The sequence below is a fragment of the Rhinopithecus bieti genome, unplaced genomic scaffold (assembly GCF_001698545.2).
Source record: "Rhinopithecus bieti isolate Rb0 unplaced genomic scaffold, ASM169854v2 scaffold_30687, whole genome shotgun sequence".
Classification (NCBI taxonomy): domain Eukaryota; kingdom Metazoa; phylum Chordata; class Mammalia; order Primates; family Cercopithecidae; genus Rhinopithecus; species Rhinopithecus bieti.
This window is the reverse complement of record NW_016813366.1, coordinates 814176-836456: the sequence shown is the minus strand read 5'-3', so window position 1 is coordinate 836456 and position 22281 is coordinate 814176. Positions and strand designations below refer to the sequence as shown.

Sequence of the window (22281 nt, the reverse complement as noted above, 5' to 3'; positions counted from 1 at the left end):
CTGGGGCAGGTCTGCCTCCCCAAGGCCCAGGTCCACCTGCCCGCTGCAGTCATCACAGCCACTGCCTCCGGGAAGTGATGTCACCACGGCCTGATCCACATTCTGGACAAACACCTCCACCTCCTTCTCTTCCAGGCAATTGAGAACTCAAGCTCAAGGTTACTGATATGCAGCTCCGTTGGGCAGGGATATCTGCTAGATGGAAAAGCTGCCTGGGCCAGACCCGTGTGCTTTGGTCAGAATGCTCCTCTGGCAGTCCCAGAGCACCTGGAGACGCACTCCAGACAAGGGCACCACATCGAACAGTCAGCAGCTTCACAGGCCTTTGTCTCCTCCTGGAGATGCATGACTCACCTTCAGGCTCCGGTTCTAGACAGTCTCAGAGGTCTTCAATCCATTGTTTCCCAAACTTATCTGGCCATGGACCCTCTCCTGCAGATTCCTGCTGTCCTACAATCCTTAGCCTCATCCCACCCTCTCTGCCCCTCCCAGACTCCTCCCATTTCCCCTGTCCCCACCAGGGCCCGGATCAAGCCTGACCTGCCACAAGTCCACTATGTGCCCAGCCCCACATAGCCCTGAGCCCACCTGCAGGAGTGGACTTGGCCCACCTCCTCCTCGACCCCCACATCGAGCAACTTTGTGGGGAAGGGAGATAAGCAGGAAGGAAAGAGGCTCACAGCCAAGCCTGGGTGGAAAGAGCAAGCTACAAGCAGTGTGTCCTCTAGGATACTATTTTGTGGTGGTTGTTGAAAAAAAAAAAATACATCTGTGTATCTATGCATAGAAAAACACGAAAGACATGTATCAAAATATTAAAAGTGATTATTTAAAGTTGGGGGATGGATCAGCAAATTTTTTCTGTCAGGGGCCAGAGAGGGGCTGAAGGTTGAGCTGATCACCAGTGGCCAGTGATTTAATACAACATGCCTACATAATGGAGCAGCCATAAAAACCCAAAAGCACAGGGCTTGGAGAGCTTCCAGGTTGCTGGACATGCAGCAGTGGTGCATCCGGAGGGGGCCTGGATGCTCCGCATGCCTTCCGCATACCTAACCCTATGCGCCTCTTCCACCTGGCTAGGCTGTACCATTTTATGTGGTACTGTACACCAGTCATCTAGCAAGTAAACTGCTCTCTTGGGTTCCATGAGCTCCTCTGCAACTTGTGGAACCGAGAAGAGGTTGTGGGAACCTGATTTGTAGCCAATTCAAACAGAAGTTGCTGGTAACCTGGGGACCTGCTACTTGTGACTGGTGTCTGCTATGGAAGGCAGTCCCTCAAGGGACTGAGCCTCTGTGCCCCTCCCAGACTCCTTCCACTTCCCCTGCCCCCGCCAGGGCCCAGATCAAGCATCAGAAGTGAATTTAATTGTAGGAAACCCAGCTGGTGTCAGAGAACTGGTTGTGAGTGGGGTAAAAAAAACCCACATTTGGTCACAGAAATGACCTGTGTTGTATTGAGTAGAAAGTAGGGCCAGGCACAGTGGCTCACGCCTGTAATCCCAGCACTTTAGAAGGCTGAGGCAGGAGGATCACTTGAGTCCAAGAGTTTGAGACCAGCCTAGGCAACAAAGTGCAACTCCCTCTCTACAAAAAATACAAAAAATTAGCCAGGTGTGATGGTGCATGCCTGTCATCCCAGCTACTCAGGAGGCTAAGGTGGGAGGATCACCTGAGCCCAGAAGGCAGGAGTTGCAGTGAGCTGAGATCACACCATTGCACTCCAGCCTGGATGTCAGAGCAAGATCTGTCTTTAAAAAAGAAAAAGAGAGAGTATCAGGTAGAAAGAAACAGTAAGTTTGCTTTATTCTACTAAACAAGTTGTGGGGAAAAGAAAGAGAGATCAGACTGTTACTGTGTCTATATAGAAAGAAGTAGACATAAGAGACTCCATTTTGTTCTGTGTTTGAGATGCTGTTAATCGGTGACCCTACTCCTAACCTTGTCCTTGCAAGAGACACGTGCTGTGGTGAGTCAAGATTTAACGGATTTTGGGCTGTGCAGGGTGTGCTTTGTTAAACAAGTGCCTGAAGGCAGTATGCTTGTGAAAAGTCATCACCATTCTCTTAATCTCAAGTACCCAGGGACACGTACACTGCCAAAGGTCGCAGGGACCTCTGCCTAGGAAAGCTAGGAATTGTCCAAGGTTGCTCCCCATGTGATAGTCTGAAATATGGCCTCGTGGGAAGGGAAAGACCTGATCGTCCCCCAGCCTGACAGCCGTGGAGGGTCTGTGCTGAGGAGGATTAATGTAAGAGGAAAGAAGGCCTCTTGGCGGTTGAGATAGAGAAAAGCATCTGTCTCCTGCCCGTCCCTGGGCAATGGAACTTCGAGGTGTAAAACCCGATTGTATGTTCTGTTTACTGAGAAAGGAGAAAACCGCCTTAGGGCTGAAGGTGGGACGTGCTAGCAGCAATGCTGCTCTTTATGCACTAAAAGGTTTATGGAGATATTTGCATATGCATATCAAGGCACAGCACTTTTCCTTAAACTTATTCATGTCACAGAGATCTTTATTCATATGTCTTACTGCTGACCTCCCTACGTTGATCCTATTATCCTGCCACTTCCCTTTTTCTAAGATGGTAAAGATAATGATCAATAAATACTAAGGGAACTCAGAGACCCAGGAGCAAAAGCCTACGGAAGGCATTCCAGGCACTGTGGCTCTTAGGTCTCAGATAGGCCAGTATTCTGAAGGACCTCAAGACAACCCACAGGAAAACAAGCATTTCTGCTGCCTCGTCAGCAGGGACAGCCACAGCCCTGGCGTGATGCCAGAACTTTACTTCTACCATACTTTCCCTCGTCCCTCACCACTCCTTAAAAGCTGGAATGAACAGATATCTGCCTTCCCATTGGGTTTTTGGGGAGCGTGAGGCTCAGAGGAACCAAATAACTTCATTCACACCGCAGACGACAGTGGACAAAACCAGACCCACTGGCCAGCTCACTGTCCTTTGCTTTCTCAACATCACCTCCCAGGTGCCCTCCGCCCTACCCTCTTGAGATGCCCATTCCTGTTTCTCTTCTTGGCAGTCTCCCCTGAGCACACACAGGCTTTATTGCTTCTGTGGCTTCCTAAAGCGTGGTCCTTCCCACTGAGAACGCCTCTGCACACTCCTGTCTGACAAGATGTGACACAAGCCAGTCCCCACCGATCCTCTTGGGAGAGCACGTGTGCACAGGCCAGAGAAGAGGGAGAGCAGCCTTAAGGCCACGTCAAAAGTCTCAGCCCAGGGGAATTGTTCCCACACTCACTCAACTACCAGTGACCTACCCCTTCTTCAGGTTTTTCACATAGGCGCTCTGGAGGGCGGCTTCCAGGAAGTAGGTGAGCTCATAGTCAACCGGGTGACAGCCTTTCAGATGCCTCGACGTGCTGTTATTTGTGGTCTGGGAAGGGGAACAGAGAGAGAGCCATTGTCTCAAAGTTCTGAAGCAGGGGGTCACTCAGCAAGAGGAGGTGGCCTCATCACCATCCCAGTCCCTGCTTTAACTCGCTTTAACTCAAAATATGTCTAAAGCATTCTCTCCCCATCCAACTGTTAGATGCCCACAAACCCTGTGTCTTTTTTTTTTTTTTTGAGACGGAGTCTTGCTCTGTCGCCCAGGCTGGAGTGCAGTGGCCGAATCTCAGCTCACTGCAAGCTCCGCCTCCTGGGTTTACGCCATTCTCCTGCCTCAGCCTCCGGAGTAGCTGGGACTACAGGCGCCCGCCACCTTGCCCGGCTAGTTTTTTGTATTTTAGTAGAGACAGGGTTTCACCGTGTTAGCCAGGATGGTCTCGATCTCCTGACCTCGTGATTCGCCTGTCTTGGCCTCCCAAAGTGCTGGGATTACAGGCTTGAGCCACCGCGCCCGGCCTTTTTTTTTTTTTTTTTCTTTCTTTTTTTTAAGAAACAGGGTCTTACTATATTGCCCAGGCTGATCTCGAACTCCTGGGCTTAAGCAATCCTCCCACCTCGGCCTCCTAAGTGATGAGATTACAGGCATGAGCCACCACACTAAGCCCCTAATACTCATTCAACAATCACAGAGCTTTAAATTCATTAACTCACTTAGTCCTTAGAGCAGCTCTACTAGGTAGGAACAGTCATCATTTCCATTTCACAGGTGAGAACAGAGAGGGTCTCTTCCTGCCCCAAGGCCACTCAGGTTGAGGGGTGGTGGCAGAGCCAGTGCAGTCAGGTTCCCCTCTCCACTCTTACCCCCTACTGCGGATGACTTCCCTGTCTATACAGAGCCATGCTGAGCACTCGCTCTTCAACCAGACAGCACTCACTGTCTGAGCACGTGGTAGAGAGACCACTTCATGCAGCATTGCTTCCCTGTTCTGCATATGCAAACCTCAGCTCCCACCAGACTTCACTCCCACAGGACAGGAGCTGTGTCTCCTTAGTCTCACTGCTGTCCACACCTCACCTCCAGTTAAGGAAAGAGAAGGGGAAATGAAACTCTTACAAAATTGCCACCCAAGCCCAAATCTTATTTATATCTCACAACTGTCCTACAGGGCTGGTTTTATTTGCATTTCATCGACGAGGAAACTGAGGCTCAGAAAACGTCTAAAGTCAAAAGCGTAAATTAGACGTGGTGGCTCACATTTGTAATCCCAGCACTTTGGGAGGCTGAGGCAAGAGAATCGCTTGAGGCCAGGAGTTCCAGACCATTCTGGGCAAAAGAGTGAGACTGTCCAATCAATCCATCAAAAATAATTTAATGCATAAGGTCACAAAGCTGGTGTCAGTCTGGACCTCAAACTCAAGCCTAGCCAGGAACAGATTCCAGGCTATTTCCACTATGTATCAGTTAATTCATTCCACAAACATCTGAGTGCCTGCCAGGCACTGTACTGTCCCTGTCAAACAAGCATGGAACATCAGAACATCCAGAGAACTGAGACCCCCCCTGGTTCCAGGAAAAGCTGAGGAACAATTACATCATTAACTGAGCTGTCACTTAAAAGCCTCAGCCCTAACAGGGTCCTCCAGCCCAACGAGACTGGCCTGCCTTCTGTATACCATTTCCTTTGTCTAATCTGAGGGGAAAAAAATCTGAGGCATCCACCTCCTCTTTCAGAATTCAGAGTAGATTTAAGAGAGGGTCTTAGTTCCTTAGAGGTCAGGACTGGGTCTCAGGAGGGACACACAGCATTTCTGAGGGTGCACAAGGTTCTATGGCCTGCCCTCCCTCAACTTAAGATAACAACTATAGGGCCCCGTTTGTCTGCCCACTGCTACCAGGCACTGATTCCAGCCCTGGACATCATCATCAGACATTTGACAGGGACAGTACAGTGCCTGGCACTATAGTTCATCACCTTAATCCTCTTTTGAAAGTCCAAAGCCTAGGCTTCCAGATGAGCAGCAGACTTTATCTTTTCCGTGAAAGTTTCCTCCCAACCACATGCAATGCAAACATGAAAAGCTCCTAAAACACTACTACTGTCTAGCAGTGACCCATTCCCCTTTGGTGGAGGTCAGCTCAACCATGCTGACTCTCTAAATGGCCTCTGCCAGAGAACGGGCACTCAAGTCCTAGATTTGCTGAGCCCATCAGTCACTTCTCCTTTCCTCCTGAAGTCCAATCAAGGAGACATCTTCTAGAGCAGTGGCTGTCAGCAGGGGGGTGACTTTGCCCTCAGGGGACAGTTGTCAGTAACTGAAGACATTTTGGTTGTCACAAGGGGGATAGTGCTACTGGCATAGTGGGGAGAGGCCATGGATGCTGCTAAACATCCTATAATATACACAGCATCCCCCCGCCCCCACCGACAACAAAGAATTCTCCAGCCCCAAATATCAACAGCACTGAGGTTGAGAATCCTGCTCCAGGGGAAATGACCTGGCCTGGGGTAGACTCTTCCAAAATGGTACCGGACTGACATTTTGGCATCTGCTGAGGCAGGTGAGGTGCAAGTGTCTCCTGGGCTCTAAGTCTCTCAGTCCATGACCACCTCCTCCTTCAGGGCACCAATCCTGATCTACTCTGCTCTAGAACCTTCCATCTAACATGCTAAATATCTATTCCACAGAATACCTAAGCATCACCCCCAATATCTTCTGTGCGAGCATTCAGAGCCACACTCCCTGGGTTCAAATCCTGCCGACACCACTTATTAACGAGGTAAACTCTGGCAGGCTAACTCCTCCTCCAGTTTGTTTTCTTATTTGTAAAATGGGAACGACAACAGGGCCTATTTCATCCAGTCAGTGTGAGGGTTAAATCACAGAATGAATGTAAAGTGCTTGGAGTTGTGTCTGACACAAAAGCAGGCACTCAAGAAGGGCTAGCAGGATCTTTGTTGAATACAGTTTCCTGTCCCCTTAGCACTGAACCAAGTACCCCTCATGGCACAGTATTAAGATGTGAAGGAAAAAAGAATAAAATGGAGGCCGGGCACAGGCCGGTAATCCCAGAATTTTGGGAGGCTGAGGCAGGCAGATCACCTGAGGTCAGGAGTTCAAAACCAGCCTGGCCAACATGGTGAAACCCTGTCTCTACTAAAAATGCAAAAAATTAGAAGGGCATGGTGGCAGATGCCTATAGTTCCAGCTACTCAAGAGGCTGAGGCAGAAGAAACGCTTGAACCCAGGAGGCGGAGATTGCAGTGAGCTGAGATCGTGCCACTGAACTCCAGCCTGGGTGACAGAGCAAGAATCCATCTAAAAAATAATAATTAATAAAATGCATAAAAATTAAAAGCAAAAAAAAAAAAAAAAAAACATAAAAATAAACCAGAGCCTCCCAGAAGGGGAAGGGCTGGGATACTTACCACAAATGCTGCTACCACCTGTACTTGATACCCTGCAGACAGTTAACCCAGACCCACCACAGGGAATGGAGAGGGAGGGAGATCTGAAAACTGCCAGGGCCCTGGTGACCAGCTCTTTCACCAGCCTCTGAAAGGCTCGGAGAAGGAATCCCAAGATCCTGCTTCCCCACAGGATCCAGGGAGGAGCTTCTGGGACACCGAGAGCAGGGAAGGATGTCCAGCTGTAAGACCCAGGCGGACTCCACCCCTGCCAGGGAAAGAATGGTGAGCAAATGATTCAATCTCCTAAAGCTCATCTATTAAACAGGGATAAGTACAATACCCACCTCAGAGGTGGCTGTGAGGAGTCAACAAGTTAATGGATACAAACAGGGCTGTCACTTTTGGTGCTGCAAGATGAGTTCACCAAGGAGTTCCTGGTGCCTAGCAGATGGCATGGACTCATTTATCTATTAAACTATTTTCCAGTAAAGAGTCTCATTCTAGTGGAATCCATATACCAAAATGAGTTTTCCAACCTATGAAGTAGAGTGTCTTTGGGGGACAGAAAAGGTGCCTTCTTCTAATTAGCACACAGGTGACCTATGGGTTTAGTGGGATCTGTAGATATAGGTGCTCAATAGACAGCAGCTCCTATCACGGTGTTATTTCCAGCTCACCTTCTCCAATTCCTGCAGGAACACCTGAGCGATCCAGGAGGCCCTCTCAAAACAGGTGATCACTTCCTCCTCCCTCTCCGTCAGGCGGAAGCGGGAAGCGATGGAGTTGGGTAGACGTTCCAGAGAGAGGCCTGCAGGAGGAAGAGGGTGCCTCAGACCTGCCCTGCTTGGGCCCCCTGACTCCAGGCCCTCCCCATGGGCCCAGGGTGGGCTCATCCGAGGGGGCACACACTCTGGTGCAGCCAGGAGGAGGCAGAGGTCTGCGGAGGGGAGGAGGAAGCTGAAGCGACGGTGGTGTTAGCAGTGGCTGGGAGTAAGCGATGGGACAGCACGTGGGGAATCATACTGCCCGGGAAGCCACTCCTGACCCCTCCTCTGTAACGGAGTATCCCCATTTTTCTAAGCAAAAGAGAATGAAGTTTTTTTAAAAAATGTATTTTTTTCTTTCCTCTTTCCTCCTTTTCCTGTTCCCCACTTCCTACTTAGCTCTTTAGAAATGCAAAACCTTTACCTTCCCTTCACCAGACACTCCCTACACAGCAAGCTTATCCATGTGCTGACTTAAAAGCTCCGGAGCCAGAACTTTCCCACCAGGAGACTGCCTCTAGAGATAACAATCAATTTACATCCGAAAGTGTGACTGAGAAGGAACTCTCTCCCAACCGGAGAGTATCTTGAAGTAATGCTCACTTTACAACCTGGCTCTGGCCACGATGGTGCCAGCTCGACTACCTGCTAGGTAAGGCACCAAGGCAAGTCATGCAGACCCTGCACTTGCTTGCTCCCTCCTCTGCATGGCGTTCATGCCAAGTCCCCCTTTAAAAGCCCCGGCTTTTTGCCCAGGAAGTGAAGTGGTTATCTTTTAAGGCAGGAGCCTGTACCTCTTCCCCTAAGCTAAGCTTTGGAATAAAGTGACTTTCTTTATTCCAGACCTCACTCTTGTTAATTGGACTCTGCAAGTGGCGAGTGACTGAACTGCGTTTCAGTTACAATTTTGGTGGCCCCTATGAGGACTGCAGCAAGCTTCGGACGACTGAGCCTATCAGCCTGGTTTCACTACCAGGCAAAGCGGGGGCTGCCTGGGAGTGCCAGCTGCTCCTGGCTACTGGACTCTAGAATAGGAATGTTCAGGGGATTTCTCAGCAGCTGCCAAAATGTTCTTGTTTTGGGGAACCTCTTTCACCCCCTGGCATGACATCTGCTGCCTCCAATGTTTCACTGGTACAAAGAAAGTGACCTCTGAAGAAGCCAGCAACCTTGAAACTGGGTGAGCAAGTTGGACTACACCCGACGTTTTTCTGTCTCTTCTGGGTGTCCCTGGGACTTCACTCTGTGAAGACTTGGCCGCTACTGGCATCATTTGGGCATTTTGAGCATTTGCATTTGTGGTACTATAGGGACTCAGCTCCTGTCAAAGTATCTCCAGCTGAGGCAGGGGGTTCAGAACTCCACTCAGTCCCTGGAGTCCCTCCACTCAGACTGGGGATTTTGTTTGGAAGCACGCCGTTTGTTTGTGTGAATGTAATGACTTTGTGTACAGGCTGATTTCTTTCTTTCCTGAGCTCCCTCCGGGTGGAAACAGTTCACCTCAACAGGTGACCTGCGGCAGTGGGAGGGATCGGTCCTCCACCGCACCGGGCACTGAGGCCCTCCCTGACCGGGGATAAATGAGGGTAGCAAGGGTATCCCTGCACCATGTGGTGGCTGGAAGGCTCTCAAGCTCCTCTTCTGTCACTCTACTTTTTCCTCTCTCTTTCCATTCTCTCTGTCATGCCACTCTTAGAGAACCTGGCTGTGCTGCAAAAGCCAGCCAGAAATTTCATACTCTTATCTCCTCCGTAAAATGCAAGGACAAGTTTCTCCCCTTCCCTTCACTTTGCTGTTCCACAAGTCTCATTTTCAGGGGCTCCATTCTGCTCCTGGGCCTTGGATTTAAAGAGGGAATAGGATTGGACACTGGCAACAAGGTCTCTGTCCCCTCAAAGAGCCCCTTGGGGTGCATTTTAGTTAATTGAAAAGCACACAGTTGTGAGCCCATGACTAGGAAAAAGAGGATCTTTTACCATAATACTATCTGGACCCAATACCACCTGGGCCACAATGAATTCTGGCCCGAAGATGGGGTTACCTGGTTACACTTGCAGTTGTTAGAAGAAAAACATCCACTCTCCTGGTGCTCACCATTTTCTACACTGTATTTTGGTAATCTCTGGCCAGCTCTTCTCTCCCCAACTAGCTGAAAGCTCCATGGGGGCAAATGTGAATCTTTTTGGACAACCACAACCCTTGCACAGCACCTCACACAGTAGGTGCTCAAGTTATGCAGCATTTTACACGCACGCTTCCCATGGAACCCAACAGTTCCTCCCTGCAGAAGTTACCCATGCTCAGGTCTCTGCCTGCAGGGGACAACCACTTTCCCACTTATCAGTAATAGCACCTTCCTCTCCTTTTGACCACCTCTCTTGCAATCTCAGATAATCGTGACTGCCATAGCAATCAGCTAAGTGTGGGCACACGGCCCAATTTGGGCCAACAAAAAACAGTCTCAGAATTGTCACTCTTTCCACTGGGGTTGTTAAGCGGGTATCAGACATCAGTTTAGAAATGTTAGAGAAAACCTACCTTAAAATGAAGTCTACACAATATGAATACAAATAACACTACTGAAGTGTACATTTAAAAATGGTTTAGATGGTAAATTTTATGTTGTATGGGGCTTTTTTGCTGCAACTTAAAAAATTTTTAAATAAAAGCTTCAAAGCCAAAACCAAAAGCTCAAAAAATAAAACAATCTGTAAGAAACAAAGAAGGCATATAGCATTGTTAGCCTTACTAGAAACTAATGCTGTACAGAAAAACAACTCTATTCGCATCAGGTTACTTTTTTTTAAGACAGGAAAAATACTGAATAAACTCTTAGTCACGAAAAAAATGAAATCCATGCAAAGAAAAGGTAAGACAGCATGGAGAAGGGTGGATTCCTAAAGAGACTGAGTACCTAGATCCAGCTTTGCCTGAAGCTCTACCTGCTAGAACTTTCCAGTCTATGAGCGCCATTAAATACCTCTCATGTCTTCTCCCTTCCTCCCTCCCTCTCTCCCTTCCTCCCTCCCGCTCTCCCTTTTTTTGTCACTTGCAGCTAATATAGACCTGACGAAAGAGTGCTGTCCTTCTGAACTATTGTTTCTCAATGGGGAGAATCAATGTCTGTCTCGTCTTTGTGCCCACATGGTACTTTACGTACTTTACATGTGAAGACGAACTTACTGAAGGGATGTATAATAGAAGAATCCTCAACTGTTTCCTGCCCTATAAGCCCCAACATCCACGTAATGACCAAGTCCTCAACACTTCAAACCTTCCCTTCCTCTCTTCCTACTACCTTATATCAGCTTTTATGTCTTGAGCGGATGACTATATTGGCCTCCTAACTGGCCTCCCTGCCTCCAGTCTCACTTTAATCCCCAAGGGGATCCTTCTAAAACTCTCCAGGGGTCCATACTGCTAAAGGGTAAGGTCCAACTTCTGGAGGCTCCATACCAGGCCCTCCTGGTATCAGTTCTCCAGCCTCATCTCTCGCCTTACCTGCCACATCCACACCCAACTTCCTGCTCCCAACTGCTTGGTTGTAGGATGCTTTCTTGACTCGCTCAAGTTGTTCCTCCTGCCTGGAATGTATCCACCCCACCAAGTCTACCCAAAATTACTCTTCACATTCTGACCTAGTAAATGCTACCTCCTCTACAAAGCCCTTCCTGATAGTCCCTGGTGTAACCAAACATTCCTCCTTTAAGCCCCAGTCTATACATATTCCTAACTCACCATTTCTTATACTGATTTGTTCATATGTTTCCCCAGACTGTAGACTCCTTCAAGACATCAACCTAATCGTGCTTACTTTTCTACCACCTGGCACACAGTAGGTACTGGACAAGCATTTGCTGGCTGGATGAAAAAACACAAGCCTGGTCATGTCTGACAAAGAACAAAGTGCTCTGCAAATACAAGGTAAGGAATTATTGTTTTTCTTAGCCACATTCCCATGCACACAGATTCAGTGACCTTGTCCGTTGCCAGGCTGGGGTGTGACCAGATCCAAAGTTCGGGTGCCTTGGCCTGGAGGAAGGCGGGCACAGAACATGAAGGTCCTTGCTCAACACAAAGACCCAGGTGCCTGGGTCACCGCGTGTCAACGTGCCTCCTGCCAAATGACTCACAACCAGGAGGGGAGGATCCTCATTCCAGAGGACTAAAGGGGAAGAGGAACCAAGAAAGAATCAAGGAGGCAGCCCTCGTTGCTCACTGCCAGAGCTGGGCCAGCCCCTGCTCCCTAGACATGCAGCCTATCCACCCTGCAGGAAGGTGGGGCGAACCTATGAACTGTTGAGAGGCCTGGCCCAGGAGACCAACTGCACGTGGCAGGGCACAGCCAATTCCAGGGGACATAGAGTGCATCTGTTTCAACACAGCTGCCCTGTGGTCCCCAGAGAGATGTGCTGAGACTGGGCTCCCTCCTGCCACACCTCTGGGTCCAGCACTGGAATGGGTGATGCCAGCTGCTGTCAAGTTCAAGCTGCCAGTTCCAAGCCTCCAGAGGGCTGGCCACTGCAAAGCTGTGAATTCAGGAAAAATGGTCTGTGGGGCATCCACCTTCCCCGTGTGGCATTTGTTCCTTCCACTCTCAGCAGGGACCTCCCCACCATGCTTCTCCAAGAACCTCAAATCTCGTCCTCCTTGAAAGCTCAAAGTAGGCCAGGCAAAGTGGCCCACATCTGTAATCCCAGCACACTGGGAAGCCCAGGCAGGCGACTGCTTGAGCTTAGGAGTTTGAGACCAGCCTAGGCATGTGGTGAAACCCTGTCTCCCCCAAAATAGAAAAAAATAGCTGGGCTTGGTGGTGCACACTTGTGACTCTAGCTACTCAGAAAACAGAGGTGGGAGAATCGCTTGAGCCCGGGAGGCAGAGGCTGCAGTGAGCCAAGATTACGCCACTGCACTCCAGCTGGGTGACAGAACAAGACCCCATCTCAATTTAAAAAAAAAGCTCAAAGCAAAGCCACCTCTTCTCTGAAACTCTGCCAGGTAGAGTTAAGCTTCCCTGTGTCTAAANAGGCTGGGGTGTGACCAGATCCAAAGTTCGGGTGCCTTGGCCTGGAGGAAGGCGGGCACAGAACATGAAGGTCCTTGCTCAACACAAAGACCCAGGTGCCTGGGTCACCGCGTGTCAACGTGCCTCCTGCCAAATGACTCACAACCAGGAGGGGGAGGATCCTCATTCCAGAGGACTAAAGGGGGAAGAGGAACCAAGAAAGAATCAAGGAGGCAGCCCTCGTTGCTCACTGCCGGAGCTGGGCCAGCCCCTGCTCCCTAGACATGCAGCCTATCCACCCTGCAGGAAGGTGGGGCGAACCTATGAATTGTTGAGAGGCCTGGCCCAGGAGACCAACTGCACGTGGCAGGGCACAGCCAATTCCAGGGGACATAGAGTGGATCTGTTTCAACACAGCTGCCCTGTGGTCCCCAGAGAGATGTGCTGAGACTGGGCTCCCTCCTGCCACACCTCTGGGTCCAGCACTGGAATGGGTGATGCCAGCTGCTGTCAAGTTCAAGCTGCCAGTTCCAAGCCTCCAGAGGGCTGGCCACTGCAAAGCTGTGAATTCAGGAAAAATGGTCTGTGAGGCTTCCACCTTCCCCGTGTGGCATTTGTTCCTTCCACTCTCAGCAGGGACCTCCCCACCATGCTTCTCCAAGAACCTCAAATCTCGTCCTCCTTGAAAGCTCAAAGTAGGCCAGGCAAAGTGGCCCACATCTGTAATCCCAGCACACTGGGAAGCCCAGGCAGGCGACTGCTTGAGCTTAGGAGTTTGAGACCAGCCTAGGCATGTGGTGAAACCCTGTCTCCCCAAAATAGAAAAAAATAGCTGGGCTTGGTGGTGCACACTTGTGACTCTAGCTACTCAGAAAACAGAGGTGGGAGAATCGCTTGAGCCCGGGAGGCAGAGGCTGCAGTGAGCCAAGATTACGCCACTGCACTCCAGCTGGGTGACAGAACAAGACCCCATCTCAATTTAAAAAAAAAGCTCAAAGCAAAGCCACCTCTTCTCTGAAACTCTGCCAGGTAGAGTTAAGCTTCCCTGTGTCTAAACCACTTGAACAGTTTGGCTGCATCTCCTACGTATGTGCCTTTTTCCTGCATTGTCCTCATCCTCTCTACCCATTTCCGATTATCTTTGCACCCAAGTGATGGCCAGGGCCTAGTGTTTAGGAAGCATGCAGATGCATGCGTAGATGAATGAGCGTATTCACATAGCCAAGTGTACGGCCCAAAGGAGTTCCTCCCTCTCCACTTAAAAAATATTTCCTGGGCTAGGTGTGGTGGCTCATGCCTGTAATCCCAGCACTTTGGGAGGCCGAGGCAGATGGATCACGAGGTCAGGAGATTGAGACCATCCTGGCCAGCATAATGAAACCCCGTCTCTACTAAAAATACAAAAATTAGCTGGGCATGGTGGCACATGCCTGTAAATCCCAGTTACTCAGGAGGCTGAGGCAGGAGAATTGCTTGAACCAGGGAATCAGAGGTTGCAGTGAGCCGAGATTGCTCCACAGTACTCCAGTGTGGGTGACAGAGCGAGACTCCGTCTCAAAAAGAAAAAAAAAAAAAATTCTTGGAGAATTCATAAATAAATTGTGGTATAGTTATATAATGGAATACTACTCAGATTTTTTTTTAAAACTCATATACATATAACACAAATGAAACTTAGAAATTACATTGTGCAAAAGAAACCAGACATTAAAAAAATACATGCTGTATGATTTCATTTATTCAAAAGAGCAAATTAATCTATATCAGTAGAAAATAATGCCAGGAGTGGTGGCCCACATCTGTAATCCCATCACTGTGGGAGCTAAGGCAGGGGATCAATTGAGCCCAGAAGTTTGAGACCAGCCTGGGCAACATAGCAACACTTTATCTCTTCAAAAAATAAGCAAAAACAAAACAGTGGTTGCCTGGGGTGGAGACCAATTAGAAAAGAGCCCAAGGGGACTTTCTGTGGTGATAGAAATGTTCCGTATCTTTGTTACGGTACTGGTCACATGGATATTTATACTGGTCCAATTCATGAAATTACATAGTTAAGATTTGTACATCTCAGTACATGAAAATTTATCTAAAAATAATGGAGATAATGCCTTTTTGAAGGGAGCTGTCATGACTCAGAGAAATAAAAGTTCAAAGTACAGGGGTACATTCACTGAGGTGGTCCTCTGTAAAGCAATTTCCAACATACACAGGGCCAAAAAGTTTCTGGAGCTGGCAGTGGCTTTTCCTAAGCAAGGTCACAGTCCAGTCACCCAGTTCTGCCCATAAAAAGGGGCAGGCAACCTTGTATTTGTCCCCTGGTTGATAGGGTCTATTTTCCTGCCCACAAACATCTGATTGGAAGACCACCCAGGCACTCCAGGCTTGGGTTTCTTTACCCTCTGCCCCTTGAGCGCTTCTGCACAAGTGGCCAGACTGCGGCACTCAATCCAGGATGAAGGTGGGCTGTCCTGCGCCTAGTCCTTGAGGCATCGGAGGGTTGTAACGCAGCCCTGCGGGGCAGGCACTGCCTTGTGATTCCCACCAGCAAGGGCCTTTCTGTGCCAATACCCAGCTCTAAGAGAGGCCCCTTGCAAGAGGAGGACTTGCTTTTTCATTAACTCAGAACTTTCGATTTGGAGCCAAGCTGATCCTGGCACAGCCTCAGACCCAACACCAGGCTGGTCCCAGCTCCTTCAGTCTGAATGACTCATCACATCCCAGGCAGCCACGCTTCCAAGAAGCCCCACCCTTGGAGCCCTGGAGCTTTGGGCCCTGGATGCAGAGGTAGAAAACAGAAAACTTCCTCAGCAACAGAACCCCTTCCCTCCCACCTACCCAGCCTGTCAAAAGGGCACAGGTACAGCTGCAGCATCCACGGACGATGAATCCCAGACTTGGGTACCCTGCAGCCAGGGGAAGAAGGGAAAAAAGGCAATTCATTCAGTTCTCGGGGGGAAACTGGAAGGCCAGGTAGGAAAGAACCCTCACAGATCACTCTGTTAAAATTAGAACATTTAAAAATAGGATTACCATATGATCCAGCAATTCCACTTCCAGGTGTACACCCAAAAGAATAGAAAGCAGGGTCTCAAAGAGATATCAGTCCACTAGCATTCATAGCAGCATTATTCACAATGGTTAAAATGTAGAGCAACCCAAGTGTCCATTGACAGATGAACAGATAAACAAAATGTCATATATACATACGTACAATACAATATTATTCAGCCTTCAGAAGGAAGGAAATTCTGACACATGCTACAATATGGATAAGCCTTGAGGACATTTTACTAAGTGAAATAAGCCAGACACAAAAAGGCAAATACTGTATGAGTCCTCTTACATGAGGTACTTGCATAATCAAATTCATAAAAACAGAAAATAGAAGAGTGGTTGCCAGGGGTTAGGGGAGGAGGGAACGGGGCGTTGCTGTTTCATGGGCATAGAATTTCGGTTTCACAAGGTAAAAGAATTCTGGAGATTGGTTGCACAATAATGCAAATGTTAAAGAGTTCAGGAGATTGGTTGCACAACAATGTCTCAGTACCGAACTGAACACTTAAAAGTGGTTAAGATGGTCAATTCTATGGTATGTATATTTAACACTGTTTTTGTTTTTGTTTTTGTTTTTTTTGGGACAGAATCTTAATCTGTCCACCCAGGCTGGAGTGCAGTGGCTCAATCTCAGCTCACTGCAACCTCCACTTCCTGGGTTCAAGCAATTCTCCTGTCTCAGCCTCCTGAGTAGCTGGAATTACAGGCACATACCACCACGCCTGGCTAATTTTTATATTTTTAGTAGAGACAGGGTTTCACGATGTTGGCCAGGCTGGTCTTGAACTCCTGACCTCAGGTGATCCACCCACTTCGGCCTCCCAAAGTGCTGGGATTATAGGCGGGAGCCACCTTGCCCGGCCAACACAATTTTTTAACGGAAAAAACAAAAAAACAGGCAATTTGGCTTCTGTATCAAAGTCTCCAAAAAATGTATACTCTATGATTCAGTAATTCTACTTTCTAGGAATTTATCTTAAAAAAAAAAAAAGAAAAGAAAAGCGGGGGGCGGTGACTCACACCTGTAACCCCAGCACTTTGGGAGGGTGGGGTGGGAGAACTGCTTGAGCCCAGGAGTTCAGGACCAGACCTGGCAACACACACCCCATCTCCACCAAAAAAAAAAAAAAAAAAAAGGGATGTATGCAAAATTTAGCTTCAAGGATATCCATTTCAGTATTGTTTACAAAGGCAAAAAAAAAAAAAAAAAAAGATTTAGCATACAGGTCCAATGACGGGACTTCACAAAATTATGACAGGACGTTATAATGAAATGCTATGAGGTTACTTACAGTGACATAGAGGTGTATTGAAAAACGACTCATGAAATACTAACTTTTTAAAAAAGCAGATTATAAAACATAGCTGTATGAACTTACATTTTAAAAGCACATGTAAGCCTACAGGGAAAAAAAGACTGGAAGGATATACCTCAAAATGTTCAGAGTGCTAAGTCTGCTTCCGCAAATACAAAATGGAGTTACTAATAATGCCTAGCTCGTAGTGTAGCCATGATCATTAAATTAGATGAAATATTATAAAGCATAGAAAGTATGCTGGCCGGGCGCAGTGGCTCACGCCTGTAATCCCAACACTTTGGGAGGCTGAGGTAGGAGGATTATCTGAGGTGGAGAGTTTGAGAACAGCCTGACCAACATCTCTACTAAAAATACAAAATTAGTCAGGCATGGTGGAGCATGCCTGTAATCCCAGTTGAGGCAGCAGAATTGCTTGAACCCAGGAGGTGTAGGTTGAGGTGAGCCGAGATTGCGCCATTGCACTCCAGCCTGGGCAACACGGTGAGACTCCACCTCAAAAAACAAACAAACAAACAAAAAAAGTACGCACTTAGAAAATATTTTCAAGTGATGCTCACAATAACCTCTTAGGTAGGGGTTTAACCCTTCTCCAGAGTTACAAATAAAAAATCTAGGCAGGGCATCTGGTGGTTTACGCCTGTAATCCCAGTACTTTTGGAAGCTGAGGCGGGCGGATCACTTGAGGTCAGGAGTTCAAGACCAGCCTGGCTAACATGGCAAAACACCATCTCTACTAAAAATAAAAAAAATTAGCTGGACGTGGTGGTATGCGCCTGTAATTCCAGCTATTCTGGAGGCCAAGGCAGGAGAATTGTTTGAAGCCGGGAGGCAGAGGTTGCAGTGAGCCAAAATCGTATCATTGTACTCTAGCCCGGGTGACAGAGCAAGACTGTCTAAAAAAAAAAAAAATTTGAATCCAGGGAAAACAGATTAATTCCAAGACCCCTCAGCTAAAAGCACCAGTGTCAACTAGATCCAGGTCTCTGGCTGGGTGAGGCCTGATCTAGCAGCCTGCTCCTCCTTCGGCATCTGGAAGCCAGCCTCTCACCTGGGGCCAGGACAGCAGTGCCACAAGGACTGAGCTCCTGTCCATGTGAGGCACACAACCCACACCCCTTGGAGAGGGAAGCCAAAATCAACAGTGAATTCCCGCCATACCAGGGCTAAAAACACAAAAACCAAATATGCTATCATATCCTGTCCTGGAAGCAGCATAGTGTTCTTTCTTTTTTAAAAGTTGTAATCAGCGACACAATTCCAGGTGACAGCAGAATAGCTTGGGGTTACACTGACAAAAAAGAAGAGTCAAAAAAGAAGCCCACCTTCAAGGGGCTGGGAGAAGAGAATCTGCAGATCATAATCCTTCCAGCTGCTGAGGGCATTTCACCTTTTTTGACTTTGCACAGCAGCTTCACAACCTAGCATGTCACTGCAATGCAGAGTTCCTGTGTACCAGGGTCAGGGCACCAGGACCTCCCTGGTGCTGAGTGTGAGGTAAAGGAGAACACAAGCCAGCCAGGCTGACACTGGGGGCAGGACAGGTTCTCAAGAGGCCTGCGCTCTATCTGTGGAGCCACAATGAACCCTAAATTAGGCACCAATGACTAAAGTCTGCCAGGCTCAAGGTAGAATGAACGGCTGGAGAAATATGAGTCACTCTCCACGCCATTAGCATACTGAGCTAGGGCTGGAGAAATGGAAGAGACCCACCGGAGCTTGGGGAGGCTGAACCGGCTAAAGCTGGAGATGTCCAAAGAGCAGGCCCCGAAACATCCTGGAAGCCAATCAAAGCCAGTGAATAACCCTCAGAGCTCTGACCAACAAAAAAGTGGGTGATTCGTTACCTTGGATCCACAAAGGCTTCATTCTAGTCTAGGGCCCAGACCCCTCAGCTCCAGACCCTAGAGAAGATTGCCCCAGACAGCGTGCTGACCACAGACAGCGTGCTGACCCATAGGTGAGCCTGATTGGAGGGAGAACATGGTGTGGTGACCCGCAGCCAAAGTTCTAGAACCCCAGTAAAGAGAGACACCCTGAGCCTTACCATGGACTCTCTGCTCTGGGCCCTCTTGTGGAGCCCACCTGGCCCTCACGCTCATTCCCAATCCATCCCACACACACCTCCTCTTGGCTCCAAGAATTATGATTACACTGCACCTCCAAACAAGCCGCCTCCCCTGGTTTCCCCCTGGGGCTTCCCTTTGGCCTTCCCTTGCTGGAAGGCACCTCTTCCACTCAACTGTCGGTGATTCATCCTCAAGTTCAGGCTCACCACCCAGCTCGCCTGTGAAGGCCCTACAACTAGCTGGATCTCACCTCCCTCTGCAAGAGTGCTTCAATCGAACAAGCCCAAATGCTGGAGTCAGAGAGAGCGACGTCCACAGCCTGACCCTTCCACTACTGGTGTAACCTGAGGTGAATCATTTCTGCCTGCACTCTGGTGCTCTGCCTCCATGCCTTTTACCTACTTTCGTAACCGTACCCTGGTTTTCCTTTGAGGAACCATTCCTGCATCTCAGTCCACAGGATTCAGGTGGGGGAAATCCCACCCCTGGTACCATCCCAGTATCCTAGGTGCTGGGCACCACGATTGGCTCCAGGGTGGGCATGAGACCAAGCCAGGTCCACGAGAAGCTTCCCCAGGCACTCTCTCCTTCTGAGGTAGTGGGTGCCATGCTGCAAGAACCATGTACTCCTGGAGCTGCTAAGGAAGACCTCAACAGACCTCGCTGAGCCCCCAGATTCAGCTATGCCTGATGCCATGCTGCTCCAACAACTTTCTAGTTACAAGGGGCCATAAATATCCAGTCCCTCCTCCTTTTTGTTGCTACTTTCCAACTAGTTGTAGCTGCATGTTTGTCATTACAACCATAAGTCTGGTTACGTAGAAACTGATCCCCAGAGGCATGGTGCCCGAGGGGACAATTCCTGAAATACAAAATTGGCTGGGCTGAGGTCAGGTGGGGCAGAGAGGACTTTGCCATCTCCCAGCTAAGAAACTGGAATTCCAGATACACAGCAGCAGCACCACCAGCTGGAATGCAGCCTATTTTGTGTTGAGGTGAGACGCTGGGCATGTGGTAGAATACTTCAGGATACTGGCCTATGCCGGATGCTTCTTGGAGCCTATGTTAAGCCCTATAAAAATAAGCCTTACAAGCATCACTCCTGGCAGGTCCTCTGAATAAGAAAGTTCTGTCTGTATAAAACAATTCAAGACAGCTGAGAGTGAAGTCAGATAACTGGAGTTGAAAATTCCCTGTCCTTGCTGAAGGCAGTGCCAGAGGAGACAGGGGGACCAGACTCTATTAGGGGACAAGACTGGAAAGGCCTGAATCCCTCCCCATGCCAACCTCACATGGACCCCCTGCTGCAGCTCTCACTGCACTGCTAGAGAGCCAGGGGTGGGTGCCTGAGAGGAGCCCCGAGGCCTGCTGCTGAGGGACAGACCCTCGAGGCCTGGATCTAGATCCCCGGACTCAGAGTCAACACAATCTTTGGCTCTAGGTTCTCAGCCATGAAGATGATGCAATGCCAATTGCCCAAAGGCTTATTACTACAGAGTTTTAGGGAGCTGTAGAGGCAGACAGACCCCAAACCTGGCAAACAAGTCCTTGCACTGTTCAACCCATAAGGTAGGCTCAAGTGTTCCACTCCCATCAGGGGCTGGGCTGCCCAGAAGCACAGAGGGGACTCTTCACAAATGGCCCTTTCTGGTGGCCAAAAGGCCAAGAGTCAAGGTAGAGCTTTCCATAGGACAAAACTAGGGACAGCCATATGGCCGAAACACCACGGCCAGGCAGGAAATCTGCCATACTGCCCCAGCGAGCCATGGCAGAAGCAGCAGACCAGCCACTCTGGGGTCTTCCAAACAGCTGCTTCTCCTGGAGCTGCATCCCTCCAGGAGCACGCTTTGCTCACCCACCTGCCACTCCCTCAAGGGAAGTGACCCTAACTTGGCATCCCCAGCAGGTGTTTGCTGAATCAACTGCTGACAAATTTTACTTCCTCCTGTGGGAGGTAGGCCAGGAGCCTTGGGGGATACAACTGCAAGAGGTCAGACACTCGGCGGAAGGAACATACTGACCCTTAACTGGGGAGAATGGACGTGCATACTGGGCTGAGGTCCAAGTGAGCTGGGAGGAGGGAGACGATGTTGCAAGCTGAACAACTAAGGGAAGCTTCTGGCACAGGATGCACCTGAACTGTGTCAGAGGAGAATGTAAGGACACAGCTATGTGCAGAGTGAAGAAAAAAGGCAAGGACAATGTCCCAAGAAGAAGTGAAGGGAAGAACTTCATAGATTATATTGGATACCAGGAGCAGACCTCATTAGGCTGACAGGTAGGGCTTCAGGAAAGGAGAGAGGGAGACTGGTTGAGGGTACAAAAGAAATGAATACCTGTACTCAAGAGGCTTGGAATTCAGTGGAAGACAGGGCTCACAGCCATGAGCACATGGGGTCAAACGCAGAGGGTTCTGCCAAGGGAGTGGGCAGCACTGAAGACAGGCCATCCTAGAAGGGCCTTGAAAGCATTCTAGATTATTTTTGTTTTTTTGTGACGGAGTATCGTTCTGTCCACCCAGGCTGGAGTGCCTTGGTGTGATCTCGGCTCACTGCAACCTCCACCTCCCAGGTTCAGGCAATTCTCCTGTCCCAGCCTCCCAAGTAGCTGGGATTACAGGTGCATGCCACCATGACCAACTAATTTTTTGTACTTTTTTTTTTTTTTTAAGTAGAGACAGGGTTTCACCATGTTGGCCAGGCTGGTCTCGAACTCCTAACCTCAAGTCATCCGCCCGCCTTGGCTTCCCAAAGTGCTAGGATTACAGGCATGAGCCACCGCACCCAGCCTAGATTACTTTTTATTATTTTTATTAATTTTAATTTAATTTAAGTTAATTTTTTGAGACAGACTCTCACTCTGTCACCCAGGCTGGAGTGCAGTGGCATGACCTCGGCTCACTGCAAGCTCTGTCTCCCAGGTTCACGCCATTCTCCTGCCTCAGCCTCCCAAGTAGCTGGGATTACAGACACCCACCACCACACCCGGCTAATTTTTTGTATTTTTAGTAGAGACCAGGTTTCACCTGTGTTAGCCAGGATGGTCTCGATCTCCTGACCTTGTGATCCGCCCACCTCAGCCTCCCAAAGTGCTGGGATTACAGGCGTAAGCCAGCGCGCCCGGCCTGATTACTTTTAATACAGAGTAAATGGATGATGTTCCCTCTTCACCAAACAAACAAGGATGGTAATGGAGCTGTTTCATCTGAAGATATATCTGTCACCTGTACTTGGAGTTGGCTGGGAGCATTTCCTTTCCAGGGCCTTCCCCTGATCTGACGTGGTTGGTCAGGGGTCAGTGGGCTGGCAGAA

At 49.0% G+C, this 22281-nt stretch overlaps 1 protein-coding gene across 5 annotated transcripts in view; it reads right to left on the bottom strand.

The window, feature by feature from the left end:
- The window catches only part of TTC7A (tetratricopeptide repeat domain 7A), a 142840-nt gene that overhangs the window by 100568 nt on the left and 19991 nt on the right, over positions 1-22281 (bottom strand). For all 5 annotated transcript variants that reach the window (XR_001880645.1, XM_017847982.1, XM_017847981.1 and 2 more), the window contains 2 exons: positions 7440-7570; positions 3283-3398 (listed from right to left, as the gene is read on the bottom strand). Coding sequence is in view for 4 of the 5 variants with exons in the window: in XM_017847982.1 (XP_017703471.1) it covers positions 3283-3398; positions 7440-7570 (247 nt within the window). In the remaining variant the exon portion in view is untranslated. The remainder of the gene's footprint in view (positions 1-3282; positions 3399-7439; positions 7571-22281) is intronic.